Source organism: Sinocyclocheilus grahami, unplaced genomic scaffold (assembly GCF_001515645.1).
Source record: "Sinocyclocheilus grahami isolate Dianchi unplaced genomic scaffold, SAMN03320097.WGS_v1.1 scaffold60.1, whole genome shotgun sequence".
In the NCBI taxonomy this organism is placed as follows: Eukaryota; Metazoa; Chordata; class Actinopteri; order Cypriniformes; family Cyprinidae; genus Sinocyclocheilus; species Sinocyclocheilus grahami.
Window position 1 is genome coordinate 498,148 of NW_015505239.1, and position 20,018 is coordinate 518,165.

The following is a 20,018-nucleotide window of genomic DNA, read 5'->3' on the forward strand; positions in this document are numbered from 1 at the left end:
CATTTAATTTATTTGCCAAGGCAGTATTTCTGATTACGGAAAACAATTTAAATAGTTTTAGTTTTAAATAGTTTTAGTTTTAGTTACAAGTAATGGCATGTATTATATGTATTATTTCACAATATCATTCAGATTAGCTTAAGAAAATAATTATTTAGACACTGAGGTTAAAGTTGTGGGCTAGTAAATATAAAGGTAATGGGCAGGTTCATCATTATTATTTCAATGTGTTCCTTTTCTAGCTTTCTTTCTTTTTCTTTTTTTCCCTTTAGCATTAAAGGTGCTGCAAATCGAGAGGTTTTTAGTCCATGTCTGTTAGTTTTAAGGCCATAGATATGCTAATGTACTTCAAAACATTGACAAAATAAACTTCTAACAGACCTGATGCATTTAAAATTTATAATCTTTCTCTTCATAGACAGTGTGCCCTCCCTTTGATGTTTTCAGCTTCCTCTTCCAGTATGAAATATGTCAACAGAGGAAAGAATATGGGGCCTTTAAACACCTGCATTTGAATTTCTTCATTATATATACATGGATGTTATATTCACATCATATGGAGCGTGCAGGCACACACACACACACACACAAACACACACACACACTCACACGCCAGAGCTGTCAAGAGTGTTAACAATACATCACCTCCTGTGTGCCTGTACACGGCCTTCATAAAAACTATTCTGGAAATAACAAAGAGAAATGCATACTCTGAAATATTGAGGGCTGCAAGCTGTTCTTCAGGGTTATAGTATTCTCTGCACAGACAGTTCAGAAGGCAGATAAAGTCAACTGTTCTATGTGTGTAAAGGAGAGAGGACAGTAGCAGAGAGATGAACACGCAGATGGTGCTGTGATGCCTCACAGGCACATGCTACTTTGTACTTTTCCACCTTCCTCCTACACACTTGCTCACAGAAAACCCTGTTTCCTTTAGATTTTGTCACACTGGTGGTTTCAAGGCGAACGGCAACATAACATCTTGTTAAACTTTATGTTTTTTTGCTATGCTTAGCAAGCCACCATATGCATTACAGAGCAATAGAGCACATTTAAAGGTTTTGAATGTTTCAGTGAGATGATAAAAAACTGTGACTTACACTATAAAAAATAATATAGTCATGCACATCATTGGCCTTTTATCACATACACAGAAATACTGCATAAATACTTTGCAATATGGATAAAAATACTGTATGTGAGGGACAATGTAAAGTCAGCTGGTCATTTTTGCTAAATGTATTCTGACAAGATGATTAGAAGAGGAGGGGGTTTATGTTTTGTGATAATCACTGGCTACACTGGTACTTACCAAATGAATAAATAAAAACCTATGAAATATTGATTTGAGTTTTTTTATTACGTGAGAAGAAAGAGTGGAGGGATACGGAAGACATTAAACTAACACTGCTATGTTGGAAATCGTGAGAATGTGCTCCTATACACAGTTCAAAGGTCATTATGTGAAATGTTTGACCTTATAATGCCATGATGGACCAATCAGGATCAAGTATTCCAGAGAGCCTTGTGGTACTAATGTATACTATGCTATACAATAAAAAAGTGCTTTTACTTGTGAACCTCTTCTGAGGACAGGAATAAATAATTATGGTGTGATGGAAATGTTACGCCCCTTACCATATTTGGAAACAAACAGCATCTCCACGACATGGCGGCGGTGACAACAATACTACAGCGAGAATAAAAGTTATGCCTTCTTTCTTTGTGCATACATTTGGGCGGCGTTATTCAAATCTCCCCACACAGTGACGTAGACACTAGAAAGTCTACGAAAGACACTAACTTTTAGAAAGAATATCTCTTTGGGTTTGAGACTTTAATCTTTGTGACTTTACGGATCTTATCTATGCATGAACAGCTTGTAATACTCCAAAGACAAAGGACAAATTAAATCGTATCATATGACCCCTTTAAAATTAAGAAAAAAATACATAAATGTTTTTTTTGTAGATGTCAAATGTAGTGTGTACAAATGAAAAGAAAACACAAACCAGGCTACATTAAAGGGATAGTTCACCCAAAAATGAAAATTTTATGTTTATCTGCTTACCTCCAGGGCATCCAAGATGTAGGTGACTTTGTTTCTTCAGTAGAACACAAACAAAGATTTTTAACTCAAACTGTTGCAGTCTGTCAGTCTTATAATGGAAGAAGGTAATGGGCAGGTTCATCATTATTATTTCAATGTGTTCCTTTTCTAGCTTTCTTTCTTTTTCTTTTTTTCCCTTTAGCATTAAAGGTGCTGCAAATCGAGAGGTTTTTAGTCCATGTCTGTTAGTTTTAAGGCCATAGATATGCTAATGTACTTCAAAACATTGACAAAATAAACTTCTAACAGACCTGATGCATTTAAAATTTATAATCTTTCTCTTCATAGACAGTGTGCCCTCCCTTTGATGTTTTCAGCTTCCTCTTCCAGTATGAAATATGTCAACAGAGGAAAGAATATGGGGCCTTTAAACACCTGCATTTGAATTTCTTCATTATATATACATGGATGTTATATTCACATCATATGGAGCGTGCAGGCACACACACACACACACACACACACAAACACACACACACACTCACACGCCAGAGCTGTCAAGAGTGTTAACAATACATCACCTCCTGTGTGCCTGTACACGGCCTTCATAAAAACTATTCTGGAAATAACAAAGAGAAATGCATACTCTGAAATATTGAGGGCTGCAAGCTGTTCTTCAGGGTTATAGTATTCTCTGCACAGACAGTTCAGAAGGCAGATAAAGTCAACTGTTCTATGTGTGTAAAGGAGAGAGGACAGTAGCAGAGAGATGAACACACAGATGGTGCTGTGATGCCTCACAGGCACATGCTACTTTGTACTTTTCCACCTTCCTCCTACACACTTGCACACAGAAAACCCTGTTTCCTTTAGATTTTGTCACACTGGTGGTTTCAAGAAGAACGGCAACATAACATCTTGTTAAACTTTATGTTTTTTTGCTATGCTTAGCAAGCCACCATATGCATTACAGAGCAATAGAGCACATTTAAAGGTTTTGAATGTTTCAGTGAGATGATAAAAAACTGTGACTTACACTATAAAAAATAATATAGTCATGCACATCATTGGCCTTTTATCACATACACAGAAATACTGCATAAATACTTTGCAATATGGATAAAAATACTGTATGTGAGGGACAATGTAAAGTCAGCTGGTCATTTTTGCTAAATGTATTCTGACAAGATGATTAGAAGAGGAGGGGGTTTATGTTTTGTGATAATCACTGGCTACACTGGTACTTACCAAATGAATAAATAAAAACCTATGAAATATTGATTTGAGTTTTTTTATTACGTGAGAAGAAAGAGTGGAGGGATACGGAAGACATTAAACTAACACTGCTATGTTGGAAATCGTGAGAATGTGCTCCTATACACAGTTCAAAGGTCATTATGTGAAATGTTTGACCTTATAATGCCATGATGGACCAATCAGGATCAAGTATTCCAGAGAGCCTTGTGGTACTAATGTATACTATGCTATACAATAAAAAAGTGCTTTTACTTGTGAACCTCTTCTGAGGACAGGAATAAATAATTATGGTGTGATGGAAATGTTACGCCCCTTACCATATTTGGAAACAAACAGCATCTCCACGACATGGCGGCGGTGACAACAATACTACAGCGAGAATAAAAGTTATGCCTTCTTTCTTTGTGCATACATTTGGGCGGCGTTATTCAAATCTCCCCACACAGTGACGTAGACACTAGAAAGTCTACGAAAGACACTAACTTTTAGAAAGAATATCTCTTTGGGTTTGAGACTTTAATCTTTGTGACTTTACGGATCTTATCTATGCATGAACAGCTTGTAATACTCCAAAGACAAAGGACAAATTAAATCGTATCATATGACCCCTTTAAAATTAAGAAAAAAATACATAAATGTTTTTTTTGTAGATGTCAAATGTAGTGTGTACAAATGAAAAGAAAACACAAACCAGGCTACATTAAAGGGATAGTTCACCCAAAAATGAAAATTTGATGTTTATCTGCTTACCTCCAGGGCATCCAAGATGTAGGTGACTTTGTTTCTTCAGTAGAACACAAACAAAGATTTTTAACTCAAACTGTTGCAGTCTGTCAGTCTTATAATGGAAGTGAATGGAATCACGGCTTTGAGAGTCAAATAAAACATACACAAACAAAAATGAAGCGTTAGCGTTAGTTCTGGCAGGTCACGTGAGTCAAGCTTGCATCAGCTGATTCTCAGCTGATCACATCTACCTATAGGAATACGACACCTATCGCGGCATTCCTATATAAGCTCTATTCAGTATTATTCAGCAGCTTTTCAGATTCAGCAGCTTTTCAGCTTGCTCAGGAGCAAATTACCCTCCTCCATCCCCAGCTCCTCCTTTCGCCACAGTCAGGACTTGGCTTTCTGATATTCCTGGCTAATCAGACTCCTTTATCTTGAATAAAGTGTTACACTTAAATATCATTAAGTACATTAATGATATCTGCCTTTTTCTGTTCTGTTAACCCTAGGGGGGTTATTATTGCTGCTCTCCCAGCTCATTCATGACAGGCTGCATGGATGGGCAGGGAGTTTTTTGCCCAGAACAGAACCATACCGCCAAACCAAACTTTATGCTAAGTATCTATCATTTGACGATAGTGGTCCTGACAGAGCCATATTAAACCCTGCGGCTCGTGACGATACATTGATGTGTAAAGACACAAAACGATCGGTCTGTGCAAGAATCTGAATGGTATCTGTGTCCTGAGTCTGTCCTTGACAGCTGATGCGTCTTCTTCTTCTTCTTGCTTTTCTGCGGATAACAGACTTATAAGTGCATTACCACCACCTATCTCTCAAATGGACCATTGACACTTTATCTACAGTCTCAATTAGGAGTGTCAATGGTCCATTTGAGAGATAGGTGGCGGTAATGCACTTATAAGTCTGCATTCCGCCGTAAAGCAAGAAGAAAAAGAAGACGCGTCACGCGCCGGCTGTCGAGGACACGCTCAGGACGCGCTCAGGACAGTTCAGACATTGCAGTGCATCAGAGGTAAAAAACTATATAAATACTGTTCAGTTTCTTGCACAGACCGATCATTTCGTTTACACATCAATGTATCGTCACGAGCAGCAGGGTTTAATTTGGTTTTGTTTGTGTAGCCGTGATTCCCATTCACTTCCATTATAAGACTGACAGAGCTTTGAGTTATTGCTTTGAGTTATTGCTTTTGTTGGTAATTGCACTGAAATCACATTGATATGTTTATGCACACTTCTCGTATTCAGCAGCCTAATACAATATTTGGCCCAGTGTTTGCTCCACGTGTTAGGCTGATAAATCACACACTGCTGTTTATGCGTTTACAGAATTGACAATTTTCCTATTCAATTTGCGTATTGTTGTGCAGTTCATAGTAATGTTAAAGGGATAGTTCATAAAAAATTAAAATTCTGTCATTATTCACTCACCCTTATATTGTTCCAAACACATTTGCTTTTATGTTTTCAGTGGAACATGACAGTAAAACCATAAATAAAAATCTTAACACAGCTCTTTTGATGTAAGTGATAATATAATAATGTATATTAATATCAGTTCATAGTGAATTTTCAAGCTCCTCCCAACATTAACATTTTTTATTTTAAAATATATAAAGTTATATATTAATAAATATAACTATGCAAATAAAAAAACATGACTTTTCATTTTTGACTGAGTGATCTTTTTCTTCGGCTTTTTATTTATATGATAAACAATTCATCGTGTTGGGGTGCAACATTATGTCCACTGTAAAATCTGGGCCCTGATGCAAAACCAGTTGATATCCACTGTCATAAAACACAGTGGCACTGTAACTGTCAGTGCTTCACTCTTTTGCTTTATGTGAGGAGGAGGAGGATACTGTTTGGTCTGCTCTTTTTCTCCTTCACAACACTTCTCTCGGTCTGTTGCTTACTCATTCGTCACTCTGTCATCTTGTGCCCTGATGACATTCAGGGAGAGTGATGAATCACATTAGGAGAGAGAGAGCGAGAGAGAGAAGGAAGTAGAAGCGTTTGTAGGCTTGCGGTGAAATAAGCATGAAAAAGCATGAAAAATCAACATATATAAAAAATATGAAGGATTTAGGTACACAGTTTCTGCAAAGGGAAAGTTAAAATTAGAGCGTGCAAGTGAGAGAATGAGTGTGAGAGAGATGTAGCTAGAGATATCTGGCTGTGAGAATAGAGAGAATGTGTGTGATTGAGTTAGAAGGTGGCTGATTATTTTTTTTTTAGCTTAAAGCAGAAAGCATATTTTTAAGTGTAGACTTGAGAAGAAACTATGTTCTTGTGGGAGTGTTTCGGGAAAAACAAGGATGCATTAAATGTCTCCTGCTAAAAAAAGAAACCCACTTAACTTTGTCATTTGTTTCTGAAAAATCTCTTAACCCTTTTGTGGTAACATCATTTACTTTAGTCCTGAACCGTAATAGAATTGGATCCATATCTACAAACTGGATCCTAACCAGTCAGGTTTCAGGAGTGGCCATTCAACTGAGACTGCGCTACTGTCAGTCACAGAAGCCTTGCGGATTGCAAAAGCTGATTCCAAATCATCAGTCCTTATTCTGCTGGATCTTTCTGCTGCTTTTGACACTGTCAATCATCAGATCCTCCTGTCTGCCCTCTCTTCAATGGGCATCACAGGGATTCCACTTAGCTGGTTTCAATCCTATCTCACTGGTAGGTCTTTCAGGGTGTCTTGGGGAGGGGAGGTATCCAAAGCACATCAACTTGTCACTGGGGTTCCTCAGGGATCAGTTCTTGGACCCCTCCTCTTCTCCATATACACAACATCACTGGGTCCCATCATACAAGCACATGGCTTCTCCTACCATTGCTATGCTGATGACACACAGCTCTATCTTTCATTTCAACCAGATGATCCAACGGTAGCTGCACGGATCTCAGGCTGCCAGGCAGACATCTCGGCATCGATGAAAGAATATCACTTACAGCTCAACCGGGCAAAGACTGAGCTTCTTGTCTTCCCTGCCACTCCAACTCTACAGTATGATTTTTCCATCCAGCTAGGTTCTTCTACAATTACCCCATCAACTTCGGTCAGAAATCTTGGTGTAACTTTTGATAACCAGCTGACCTTCAAAGACCACATTGCAAAGACCGCTCGATCTTGCAGGTTTGCATTGCACAACATCAGAAAGATCAGGCCCTTTCTAACGGAGCATGCTGCACAACTTCTTGTCCAGGCCCTTGTCATCTCTAGGCTGGACTACTGCAATGCTCTTCTGGCTGGACTCCCATCAAGCACAATCAAACCTCTACAAATGATTCAGAATGCAGCGGCACGACTGGTCTTCAACGAGCCCAAAAGAGCCCATGTTACACCTCTCTTTATCTGCTTGGACTGGCTACCGGTTGCGGCCCGAATCAAGTTCAAGACATTGATGCTTGCATATAGAACAGCCACAGGCTCAGCACCCGCCTCCTTCCACTCACTACTACGAATTTACATCCCCTTCAGAAGTCTGAGATCCGCTAGTGAGCGACGCCTCGTGGTACCATCACAGAGAGGCTCAAAATCCCTCTCCAGAACATTCTCGTTCACCACTCCTAGCTGGTGGAACGATCGTCCCCCCCCTATCCGGAATGCTGAATCCCTGACAATTTTCAAGCGACAGCTGAAAACTCATCTCTTTCGAAGCTACTTGACTTCATCATAAAAATTTTTTTTTTTTTTAAAAACAAGTATCTCTCTCTTTATTTATTCCTTCTCTTTCTAGCTTATTTGAACAATGTCTAAGAACTTGGTATTACAACCACTTCTTGTGTCTGTTTGCCTCTTTAAGAAGAATCGCTTTATGTATCCCCCAATTGTAAGTCGCTTTGGATAAAAGCGTCTGCTAAATGACTAAATGTAAATGTAAATGTAAATATCTAAGTGTGTAAAATCTGATAACAAATTCAACTGAGACCATTTTAGATTGAGTCACTGATTAAAAAGCTAACAATTTTTATATTGCATTATCTATAATAACTACAAACGAATGCACTGGTCTTATGAAATTTTGTTGGGGTTTTTGTAATCATAAATTATGTGAATTTTGACATTGTTTTATTTTTTCATTTCTCCTTGTAGATCACCAAGCAGCAGCTGCAGACCACTAAGGACCGCTTCGAGTCTTTTCTCAAAGGAGACACACAGATTGTGGCAGATGAAGCCTTCATCAATGCAGTTCAGAGCTATTTTGAGGTGAAGTATCATTGCAACAGTAGAATGAATGGCGGAAACTGCCCCATTTATTGCTCAAGTAATCACTTCATGGCATTATTGGTTGATCAGCCTTTTTAACGTCTACTCTTAAACTTTTTAGGCATCACTTTAGCCTCAAACCTGGTGCGCCTCAGACTTATCAGCCTATTTTGGTTGGATAAAAGATAAAGATAAAAGAATGTAGTGGTTTCCTTATTGGTCAAAGTGGAATGTTGTTAAACTTTAAATTTAACAACCATTATAATGATTTGTGCACTACCATTAAAAAGTGAATGGGCAGTAATTTTTTAAAGAAATTAATACTTTCATTTGACTAGGATACATTAAATTAAAAGGTGACAATAAATACATCTAAAAAGTATTATAAAGAAACCTGAAAAAAGTTATTGGTTCCAATAACATTACTGAGCAGCACACCTGTTTTCAACATTGATAATAATACGATTTTTTTAAATCACTAAATCATTATATTAGAATGATTTCTTAAGGATCATGTGACACTAAAGACTGGAGTAATGGCTGCTGAAAATTCAGCTTTACCTTCAATGGATTAAATTACATTTGAAAATATATTAAAATAGAAAGCAGTTATTTTAACTAATAATATTTCATAATATTACTATTTTTACTGCATTTTTAATCGAATAAATACAGCCTTTGTGAGCCTAAGATACAAAAACATTAAATTAAAAGGTGACAATAAATACATCTAAAAAGTATTATAAAGAAACCTGAAAAAAGTTATTGGTTCCAATAACATTACTGAGCAGCACACCTGTTTTCAACATTGATAATAATACGATTTTTTAAAATCACTAAATCATTATATTAGAATGATTTCTTAAGGATCATGTGACACTAAAGACTGGAGTAATGGCTGCTGAAAATTCAGCTTTACCTTCAATGGATTAAATTACATTTTAAAATATATTAAAATAGAAAGCAGTTATTTTAACTAATAATATTTCATAATATTACTATTTTTACTGCATTTTTAATCGAATAAATACAGCCTTTGTGAGCCTAAGATACAAAAACATAAAAAAAAAAAAAAATCTTACTCACCCCAAACATTTGAATAGTAGTGTATTAAAATATTCAAATTACACAACTTCAGAGCATGTTTAATTGTCTAGTTTTCCGATAAAAAAGTGCAGGCCACTCCCCTTTTTTGTGATGTTTACTGAACATACTATGGACCCTTTTCACACAAGACTGTGATGACGCGTTTAACGGTCATCAGCATCGTAAATCCTCAAACGTTTTTCATATTTGTATTTTTTTAAAATGTGTCTACATTTATATATATAATTTCTTTGTATTATATCACCTTTGCATCAAATTACAAAAAAACAGTTAACGCTAATGCGAGGGTGTTTCTAATGCAGCGTCTATGGGAGGGACGGTAAATTTGACATCGTTCTCTCTTCTGACTGCCGTTATCAGTCTATCTCAATTTTTTTCCTTTTATTGAAAGTCATGAAAACACTATCGTGGAGCATTTCTTTTGCAATTTGAGCAACTAGGAATGCAAAAAATATATTTGTGGTACTCTCCCATTCACTGCTATTCAAGTTTACCCAACTATGACGACTTCCGCTGCTGAGAAACCCGGAAATGTGAAAAAGGTCCATTTACAAAGATGTGTGATTTGCCAAAAGCATACATGAAAACACAACATCGATATCTGACAGGTAGTTGTTTATGCTTTCTTCCTAAAAATATCTCACAGTACCTTTAAACTAACAATAAAAGTATTAGATAAAGGACATTTAAGTAGAATAAGCAGCTAAAAATAATCTAGGTGCTTTACTATTAACATTTTTCTGTGAATTCACCACATTGTCCTCTAAAGAAAAGTGCACTGAATTAATTCAAATGAGTTTGGTGTCTCTGTCCGTGTAAGGTTGTGACATGTTAACCTCGCCTTCAGGCGATTAGCTCGGGCTAATGATGGCAAAAAACAATGACCCGTTGATTATTGTACCGTGTGTGTTGAAATGTTACATAGCCAGTTGTAGTTACCGCACTGCAGATTAGACAAAATATTTAGATGATGACACAACTTTGTAAGTGAATTTCCATAGAGATGAGAGTCTAAATAGCCCTTCGGGGACGGCTCTCCTTAGCTAAAACACAAGTGTTTACACATGCTCTGTGAAGAGATTGCTATTCTAGTGGATTCAAATATTGTGGTCCTGTTGCTGTGGTTTGGGCCTCTGTGCATGCTAATTTACTTGCGCAATATGGCTGAAAGTGGTTATTAAAATACTTTAGGCTGCCTCACATATGCAATCATTAATACATGTGCATTGTGTTTAATTGCCAAAGATATAAATAATGATTTCTTGTAGCCAGTAGCAATTACAAGATTCTCATGAGTGTTGTATATGGTATGAGTGCTAGTGTGTAGACATATGCAAGAATTAATAGCTAAGCATATACAGTGAATGAAAATGTACGTCTTCCATAGTGCCTACAACTTGCAGATAATAACAGGCAATTAGTTATGAAATGGGCAAATTGTGAACTGCTACACTTCATACAATCTGTAGAAAAACAGAAAAGACTGTTAATCTTATGCCAGGGCATTTCCTTTAACCCTAAAACACAATATGTGTAAAACAGGTAAACCACCTGTGAAAATAAATATGGAAAATTCATATTAGCACAGTACATTGTGCCCTATTTTTACAAACTAAAGACTATAGACTATAGCAATACTTCTCTGAAACAAGCTCTTTTTTCCCCCCTCAGGTTTCCATAATGATCCAACTAGAAAAGCCTTTGCAGGGCTTGTTTGCAGAATTGTAAATTTCCAAATCAGTTTATCATAGCAGGCCACAGAAAGAGAAGCTCATAGTAAACTACAGTCTGAATTGGGACCAGACAGCAGTTTAAAGCTCTATTTGTCTTCTTGAATGGAGAACGATAGAAGGGCTTTTAAAAGGAACGAAGAAAAGCAGCTGCCAAGCACTCCAATTGTTGAGAAAAACATAAATCATGTTTTACTCACACCTCTGTAAAACCAGATTTGAAACATTGCGTATAGGAAAAGAGGAGGCAGTTGGAACTCAATAGTCATTTCAGTTGGACTAAAGAATAAAATCACGAATGTTCTCTCCCGTTATTCCGGTTTGAATTAGAAAATATCTTCTGAATAATTCAGAGCGAGAGCCCATAGGACTGCAACGTTTTTGCCCACACTGATCCCATCATTTCAAAGCTGTGAAATTTTACAGTTACCATTGCTTTCCATGGCTTTAATGGCATTGGTTATATTACTGCAGTATATCACTGTAGATGATGTTGTATCTATCACAGCATAGAATATTAAAGGAGCACTGAGGCATAATTTCCTCTAGCAGATTGGAGTGATTGAAAACACAGTGAATGTTTTCAAGTTACCCAAGTGAAACTTTTTGAAGGGCACATCTGTATTCCTGGTTTTATCACCACCTCACCTTTAAAGGCCCAATGAAATGACTTGGCAAGTGCAGTTTTTTGTCTTATGTTAATTATAGTCCTATAGAAACAGGAAGATTGAATGGGACATATAATTTTTTTTTACAAAAATTGCCAGTAGCCTTTAATTATTCAGTTAGATTAATATAGTATTATACTCAAAGAATAATATTGGTCCCACTTTATATTAGGTGACCTTAACTACTATGTACTTGCGTGAAAAAATAAGCACAATGTAGTTATTGTGTTCATATTGTATTGCTAAACACTTTTGCTGCTATTAAGGTGGGATACGGGTAAGGTTAGGGACAAGTTTGGTGGTATGGGTAGGTTTAAGGGTGGGTTAATGTATAAGGGGTGTGTCAACAAGTGTAATTATAAATGCAGTCACAGAAATTAATTACATTACATGCAGGTATTTTTAAAATATAAGTACAATGTAAAAACATGTATTTACACAATAAGTGCATTGTACCAAACTATTAATTTAAATGTAAGTACTCAGTAGTTAAGGCTACCTAATATAAAGTGGGACCATAATATGAAATAAATATATTTATTTAATTTTATTCAATGAAACTACATTTGTATATTTAAAGGTCAGTTAAGTCAGTGTTTAGATAGCATATAGCACATGCACTTGACTAAGAATCACAAAACTCCTATTATGAATATGTTTATATGGAATATGTTTTGAATTATTTTTCCTCCCCCTTGTCTGTGTGAACTGCAGGTTTTTCTGAAGAGCGATCGTGTTGCTAAGATGGTCCAAACAGGAGGTTTATCTGCTCTGGACTGTCGCGAGGTGTTCAAGCGCCATATCGAGAAACGTGTCCGGAGCCTGCCAGAGATCGATGGTCTGAGCAAGGAGACTGTGCTGAGCTCCTGGATGGCTAAGTTTGACACCATCTACCGTGGAGACGAGGACCCACGCAAGGCACAGCAGCGCATGACAGCCAGCGCTGCTTCCGAGCTCATCCTGAGCAAAGACCAGCTCTACGAGATGTTCCAGCAGATCCTGGGGATCAAGAAATTTGAGCACCAGCTGTTGTACCAGGCTTGCCAGGTAGGTGGGAAACTTCCCCTGGGGAGGAGCTGTTTGACTCAGTAGATACAGCATTTTGGTTATATAAATTATTTTGGGTGAACAGAGATTTGTATGTACAAATTTGGGATTGTATTTGATTAGTTTTGCCTTGAAATGGAAGAGTAATTCAAGCAGGTTGTGATCTAGCATTCCTAGCATTGTTAGTTTATGCATTAGAATGATGTCTTGGCTGTTGCGATGCTCCTCGTTGTGCATATCAAGACCCTTGCGTTCTGTTCCAAGCTGTTGCACTCAGTCTACTTTGAATGCAAATACACACGTCATGTTAACATCCCCTTAGTGTTCACAGTGTAATGTTACGGTAAGATCCCCATTGTAATGAGATCTAAGTAAGGCAAACGTCCCTCTTGACTACTTCAAACAACATAATATTTTTAGATCTTAAATAATTTGTTCTTCTCAAGTGAAGGACGTGCTTTGGTTTTATTGTCCTTGAGTTTATAATAAATCAAATTCCCCTGCCTTACAGAAACTTCAGTGCTGGCACAATTATGATGTTTGTCTAGAAGTACAGAATTTTCTGTCATTTGGGGATGAAGAGAGTAATCAAGAAAAATTTGCATGTGTCCCTGTATTCAAACGGAATAGTAAAATGGCTTGTTCTGAAGTTTTCACAGCATTCTTTAGGCATACAGGAAGTTATTGTGAATGTGTCTCTTCACAGTAGGGCTGTGCAAAAAATCGGCAAGCTACACAAAATCACGTTCAAAATCGGCAACAAATCGCCTGCGATTTTGAATACGATTTTGTGTAGCTTGTCAGTGAACTACGGCTCTGTGTAATAAATGCCGCTCCATCTGAACGCACGTGCTGGAGATTTACTTCTAATCACAGGAGCGGCTTTACTGACGAGATGCGCATGAAAATCGCATTCGATTTTTTGCACAGCCCTACTTCACAGTTTACGAGAATGTTTTTTAACATTGAATAAAATACACACATCACCTTAGGACAGCAACTTTAAAAGGTATTAAGCCAAAAGGTACATCCATATGAAAAGCACTGGGCTTAAAAAATTGCAGAAGCTTATAGTCTTCATATTTTAGCTCTTTTTCCTCAGCTATATTGAGAGAGAGATCTCATCTGAGCCTCCGCCATTAAATCTCAGTCTTTCAAATGTACTTTGAAGATTGCTAACCCACTTTTCCTTTTCCACTTTTCCTGCTAGCTCAGACTTCATGGTGGGGAATTAGCATACTGTCTCCCAATGTTTGTCACTCAGAAAGCAAAAAAACACAGCTAAAGAGACAGAAAAGTCCATTAGTCCAAAGTTAGTCCATTTTGTTCTTAATGGATCTTATATTGCTCAGATGGGATGCTACAGAGCATTTACTTGGAGACTAAGTTTATTTTCTTATCCTAATTAAAAATCCTCAGTTTGTAAATATGGCCAAATAGGCATTCGCTGAAAGCACTTAAGGGATCTATAACACACTGAAAAATGCCTTCAGGGAAACGTGACGGTAAGAAATCGTTAATATATCAACTGGTAAGCGTGTCTTTTCGATGGATGGACAAATAGCAAGCGAGGGGAGCAGAACAAGTAGGAGGGAAGTTCAGCATAAAATCTCCTCAGTCCTGGCAGCATTCATGTCAGTGTAGTCAAAACATCCCAGTGCTGGCAGGGGCAAAATTGCTGCATCTGCTGACACATAAGCCCACAACCAGCATTTTTCACCATTTCTGTGTGACAAGTATACCTGCAAGCACTGTTTCCGTGACAAACAAACAATGTTTTGCCTCTGATTTTCTGCCAGTTTCATAGGCATTTTTTATATCGTCAAATGCAGACACTTACAGAAATAGTTGAAAGTTCTGTCATTGTTTACTCAGACTTGTGTGCGTTTTCAATCCTGTGTGATTTTCTTTCTTCTGGGGAATGAAAAGGAGAAGTTTATGCTGCTGTTCCCTGTATAATGAAAGTCAATAATGACCAGGGGCTGTCAAGCTACTGCTGGCATTTTGATGAGTATTTTTGGGACAAATATATATTCTTCAAAAGTTTGGGGACAGATTTATTTATTTATTTATTGGAGAAAGAAATTAATGCTTTATTCAGCAAGGATGCATTAAGTTGATCATAAGTGACAGTAAGCACTTCTACATCATTACAACAACAAAAAATCTGTTTCAGATAAATGCTGTACTTTTGAACATTCTATTCATCAAAGAATCCTCAAAATGTACGATGTACGCAAAAATATTAAGCAGGATGATGGTTTTCGACAATATGATTTCTGCAAAGACTGGCTGCTGAAAATTCAGCTTTGCTATCACAGGAATAAATTACATTTAAAAATATATAAAAATAGAAACAGTTATATAATATTTCACAATATTACTGTTTTAAAGGCTTTTTAATAAAATAAATGCAGCTTTGGCAAGCATAAGAGACTTCTTTCAAAAACATGAAAAACTGACCCCAAACTTTTGAACGGTAATGTATAGACCTTTTTTTAGGATTTCACAGTTCATTGTTAGGCTTAATGGATACAAAAAGAAAGGGTCATAAAACTATAGCTTCAAGATTTTGGCTTATAAGAGATTATTTTAGAGAAGCCTCCAAGGCATATGCTTTCTGGAGTAGATGGAGAACTCATGACACAGCTAAAAGAGCTATTTTAAACCCACTTTGAATAGATCACAGCCGCACATTTGGGATGACTCAGAGGCTAGGATGTCATATCATCCTGTTGGCAAGATCAGTGCTTTATATGATCAAAAAGCCCTTGAAATTGCTTTGGGAGATCATCAATTAGCTGGTCAATCAGCATCGATTTATACTAGCTTTGAAAAACTAATTTGGTGAAAGGTTACTTATTTTTTTTTATAATTTCAGAAATGTTACAACTTGTCAGCTGATCTCACAGCAGGCAATTGGTTGGATTTCCGAGTCAGTATCAAAAACGTGTTTACCGTGAGTTTATTTACACAGTAAACAAGAATCGATCGGGCCGCTCCACATCAAACCAAGCATATTTTGCTTTTGTAAAGTAACGAAAAACCTCTCTCTTGCTCTTTCCCTTTATCCTCAGGAAGGACTCTGTTGTGTGGGTCGCAAGGCCATGTGTAGGAGGCATTTTCTTTTGGCTGCCAAAAGATGCTTCATACACCACCTGCAGTGTATTTAATGAAAGCACAATCACACATAATTGGTAAAAATTGTCTGGTGCTCTGTGGATTCAGCTGGAGCAACTGCGCTGTTGACTGCCCTGCACATACACATACCCATCATCACAAATAAAAACAAACGATCCATTGCATTACCTTCATGGCCAACCTTTCCTCTGGCTTTGTTTTTACATTTTTCAGAGCTGAAGCCATACATACAGCAAGCCCAAAAAGTAGTTGGACATTTAAAATGCCTAAATATAATTACGTTAACAATACAACATCAAGTCAAGTGACATCTGCAAACAAATTATGCTATACCTGATGCTAGTTGGGCCACTATATGAATTCACTGCTTATTTCAGCAGCAAATATTCCAGGCCATTTGAATGTAGAGGTACTGAACCATCTCAAAGTGTGTGTTATTATCAGCCATTTGTGCATTAATAAACAGAAACCTTTTACAGGAAACCTGTCAAATAAGGATGGATGAGTATGAGTGTAGGATTGCTTTCTGATTATTTCGCCATGCAATGGTTAATGAACCGTGGCAGGCAGTTGTGGCAGGAGTGTTTCGGCAAATATTGTTTGCAAACAAAGCAACGGAGACGGCGTATTTAGTGTTTGCTGGTGCCATAGCGACTGAAAGCAAAGTCAACACATTTTACTCTAATGCTGCATTTCTAATAGTCATACGGATAACATTACCTGCATTTCAGGGGTAACGTTGGATTACTTTTCAGTATTATTGCTTGAATCGCTTCTAAGTCAAGTTAAATCTCTTTGAGATAATAGAAAACAGTGAATGTGCTGTGCGCTGTAGTTAGTGCTAGTTCATAAACTGGTCCATTCACGCTCAGCTCCCTCCAGTCACAAATAGATTCTCTCTGTGATGCACACCTCTGGTGCTCTCAAGAGCCTCCTCATTGAATTACTGAATAGATTCATTCAGCCTTTCCTGTTTCTTCTCTCTCATTGTTGTCTGTTCTTTGTTGTTTAGGGGGCATGTGTAGCTTTGAATGTTGGCTTCTCTGACAGTTTAAAAAATGTATGTAAAGAATTGTCTGAGGGTATTTACAGTCTAAATAGATAGATAGATAGATAGATAGATAGATAGATAGATAGATAGATAGATACTCTAGGTAGTAGGACTGCATGATATTAAAAAAACTGACATTGCAATATTTATTCTGCAATATGTATTTTACGTTATGACAAAAATTAGGAATGTTCACTAAAATAGCTATTTAACCTTTTTTGGGGAGAGTGCATCTTTCTCCCAAGACATCTGAGTCTGAACCATCTTTTTAGGGTTGGACAATTTGGGAATAAATTAGGTGTTCACATTAATGTTATAGTGGTAACAGTTTAGAATAGGGACCAATTCTCACTATTAATTAGTTACTTATTAGCATGCCTATTTATAACATATTGGCTGTTTATTAGTACTTATAAAGCACATATTCTGCATGACCATATTCTACATCCCTAATCCTACCCAATACCTAAACTTCACAACTACCTTAATAAGCAGCAAATTAGGCGTTTATTTAGGCAAAAGTCATAGTTAATGGTTTGTTAATAGCAAGAATTGGTCCTTCAAATAAAGTGTGACCATTATAGCCTTAATTAATAAAAACCAACTCCAACCTCTTTCTGTGAACAGAGAAAATAATCTCTTTCCATTTTTTTCATAGACAACATTGCCATTGCTATAGGATTGCAATAGGATTTTTGTGATTATTATTAAATACAAATATTAAACGTTATATCGCAATAAAACTTTTATTGTGAAGTAATACAGAACAGCTCGATTCACAGTAAATGAGACGATGTGAGATGATGAAACACTGGCAGCACAAATAAAAAACCCTAACATAAGTTTCAACAATAGCAGTATGTTGTCTTTGCCAAGCCTACATACAGTAATTATTGTGTGCATATGAAAACTGGCAGTGATATTGTGCTTTGTCAGACAACCTCTATCTCTCTCTTTCTCTCTCTCTCTCTCTCTCGCTTTAAAAGCTCCTTTAATTTGTCAGCTCTATTGCTTCGCATTTAAAGCTCCTGTTCATCTCCTCAGGAGTAATTGGAAAAGTTGATACAACCCATATCAGTCCAGCTGACCCAACAACAAAAGCCATTTCTTAATGTATGTTGGTAACAGTAACAGCAGAAATAGAGAAAGAGAGAAGGTTGGTTCATTGCTGTCGGTGACAGGAGCTGATTATGTGCTCCACTAATCAACAGCTCAGAATGAACCAGCAGGGTTACGGCACACACACACTGCAAATGATTCTCATTCACATTTTTATGCTATCATGCACTGAAACAATGCATTTGTTCTATATAATAATGTGCATAATTGGTTGTCTTTTTCCCTAACAGTCCTTCAAAAGAATGTGGCTGCTTCTGCCCTTTTTAAAAGAACAGTTCTGCTGTTCTGTCCTTTCATTATTTTATAGTACATGACGAACTCGGGCATATTTACATATTTACACGCTTACCATATTTACTTAACTAGTAAAAAGGAAACCATCAGTCATTTAAGAGCATATCTCTGTCTACCTGTCTCTTTATTTTTCTGTCTTTCACTTGCTACTTTTCTTTCTGTCTTAAGGGCATTTTACACAGTGCATGGTAGGCAGTAAAATTATTTTTTAGATATATTTTTTAGCTTTCTTGTTTTCCATACATGTGATGTTGGACATAAAATGTTACCCACTATTGCTCAATGCTAGCAAACAAAAGCATGGTGCATTTATGAATGAGGCAAATACTATAGTAATATTATATTCCAGCGCTTTGCAACTAAATTGCTCTCATTATATTGAAGCGATCTACACATTTTTTGTATAAATTCTCAAAAATAAATAAATTGGATTTTTTTTTTTTTATGATTTTAGTTTTTAAAAAGTAGCATATATTTGAATGGATTCAAATACATTATTTTTTACATTACATGAATTATCATTAAAAGAAAGTCAGCTGGTGATCATCTTAATAATTATGTTCATAATTATAAAATAAATAATGCACCATTATTTTTAGTCTAGCATCGTGTTTGTACAGTAGCTGACTGATTTGCGTTAGTGACCATTTGTCCATAAAATGTGTTATTTTTTTCCATAAAATAGGCTAAGCACAAATAAAAATCAGCCTAAATAAATGTAATTGGTGAGAAGACCGGATATGAGATGTTTTTTAGGATTTATATAGCTCAGGAAAATCAGCAAAAGCATTTTTTGACAACAAAAAGGTTTTATTGTGAATAAAAGCAATGGAAAGATATATTTAACCTTTAAATGTCTTCTTTTTTAATCTTTCCACATGCACAACGAATCAGGATTTTTGAGCACAAGCTCGGCAACCAGTGTTGCTTTCAGTGCCGCCTCCGTTCTGCCGCCTCTATCCCATTGAAAATGAACTGAAAACCCTTTGTAACAATGTACTGTGTAAAATGGCCTTACAAATCCTTCCTTTTTCTTCATCTTTGGTGTGTGTCTTAATACCCTGCTATTGCTGACCATTGCAACATGTTTTCTAATCTAACCCCACCCATGCACACACACACAAAGACACACACACAAAACCTCTGTCACTTCCTATCTGCCAGATTGGCCAGTAGATCAATAATACAGTAGCCAAGATGTTCAGACTTTCGAATATATCAGTGGACAGCCGAAGGTCATGCTGTAGGGTTTAGTCACATGACTCGATCTTGTGCTGTCTGCCCTATTACTTCACACAATGTCACAGATGTCTCTCTCCCGCACGCAGCAGAGGAGCCTTGAAGGGAAGAGAGAGAATCAAGACAGGTGGAGAGGTGGTTGAGAGAGATGCTGTGAAGGAGTGTGGTGACAGCAGAAAACGGCGAGAAAGAGAGAGGAGGAAGAAACGAGTAAGGTTGAGAACACAGTCTGCCATCAGCAAATCTAAATGTGTGAATACATTATTGATCCTGTGAGTCTCTGAGTTTCACTCGCTCCGTCTCGGTGAGGACCGAGGAATCGGGGCAACAGCTGTCGGGA

The 20,018-nt window shown here is 37.0% G+C and overlaps 1 protein-coding gene across 1 annotated transcript in view; it reads left to right on the forward strand.

Annotated features, from left to right (window-relative positions):
* LOC107584492 (calcium-dependent secretion activator 1-like) overlaps window positions 1–20,018 on the forward strand; it is a 90,208-nt gene that overhangs the window by 21,397 nt on the left and 48,793 nt on the right. The window contains exons 2-3 of the mRNA XM_016271124.1: window positions 8,169–8,282; window positions 12,502–12,834. Of these exons, the coding sequence (XP_016126610.1) occupies window positions 8,169–8,282; window positions 12,502–12,834 (447 nt within the window). The remainder of the gene's footprint in view (window positions 1–8,168; window positions 8,283–12,501; window positions 12,835–20,018) is intronic.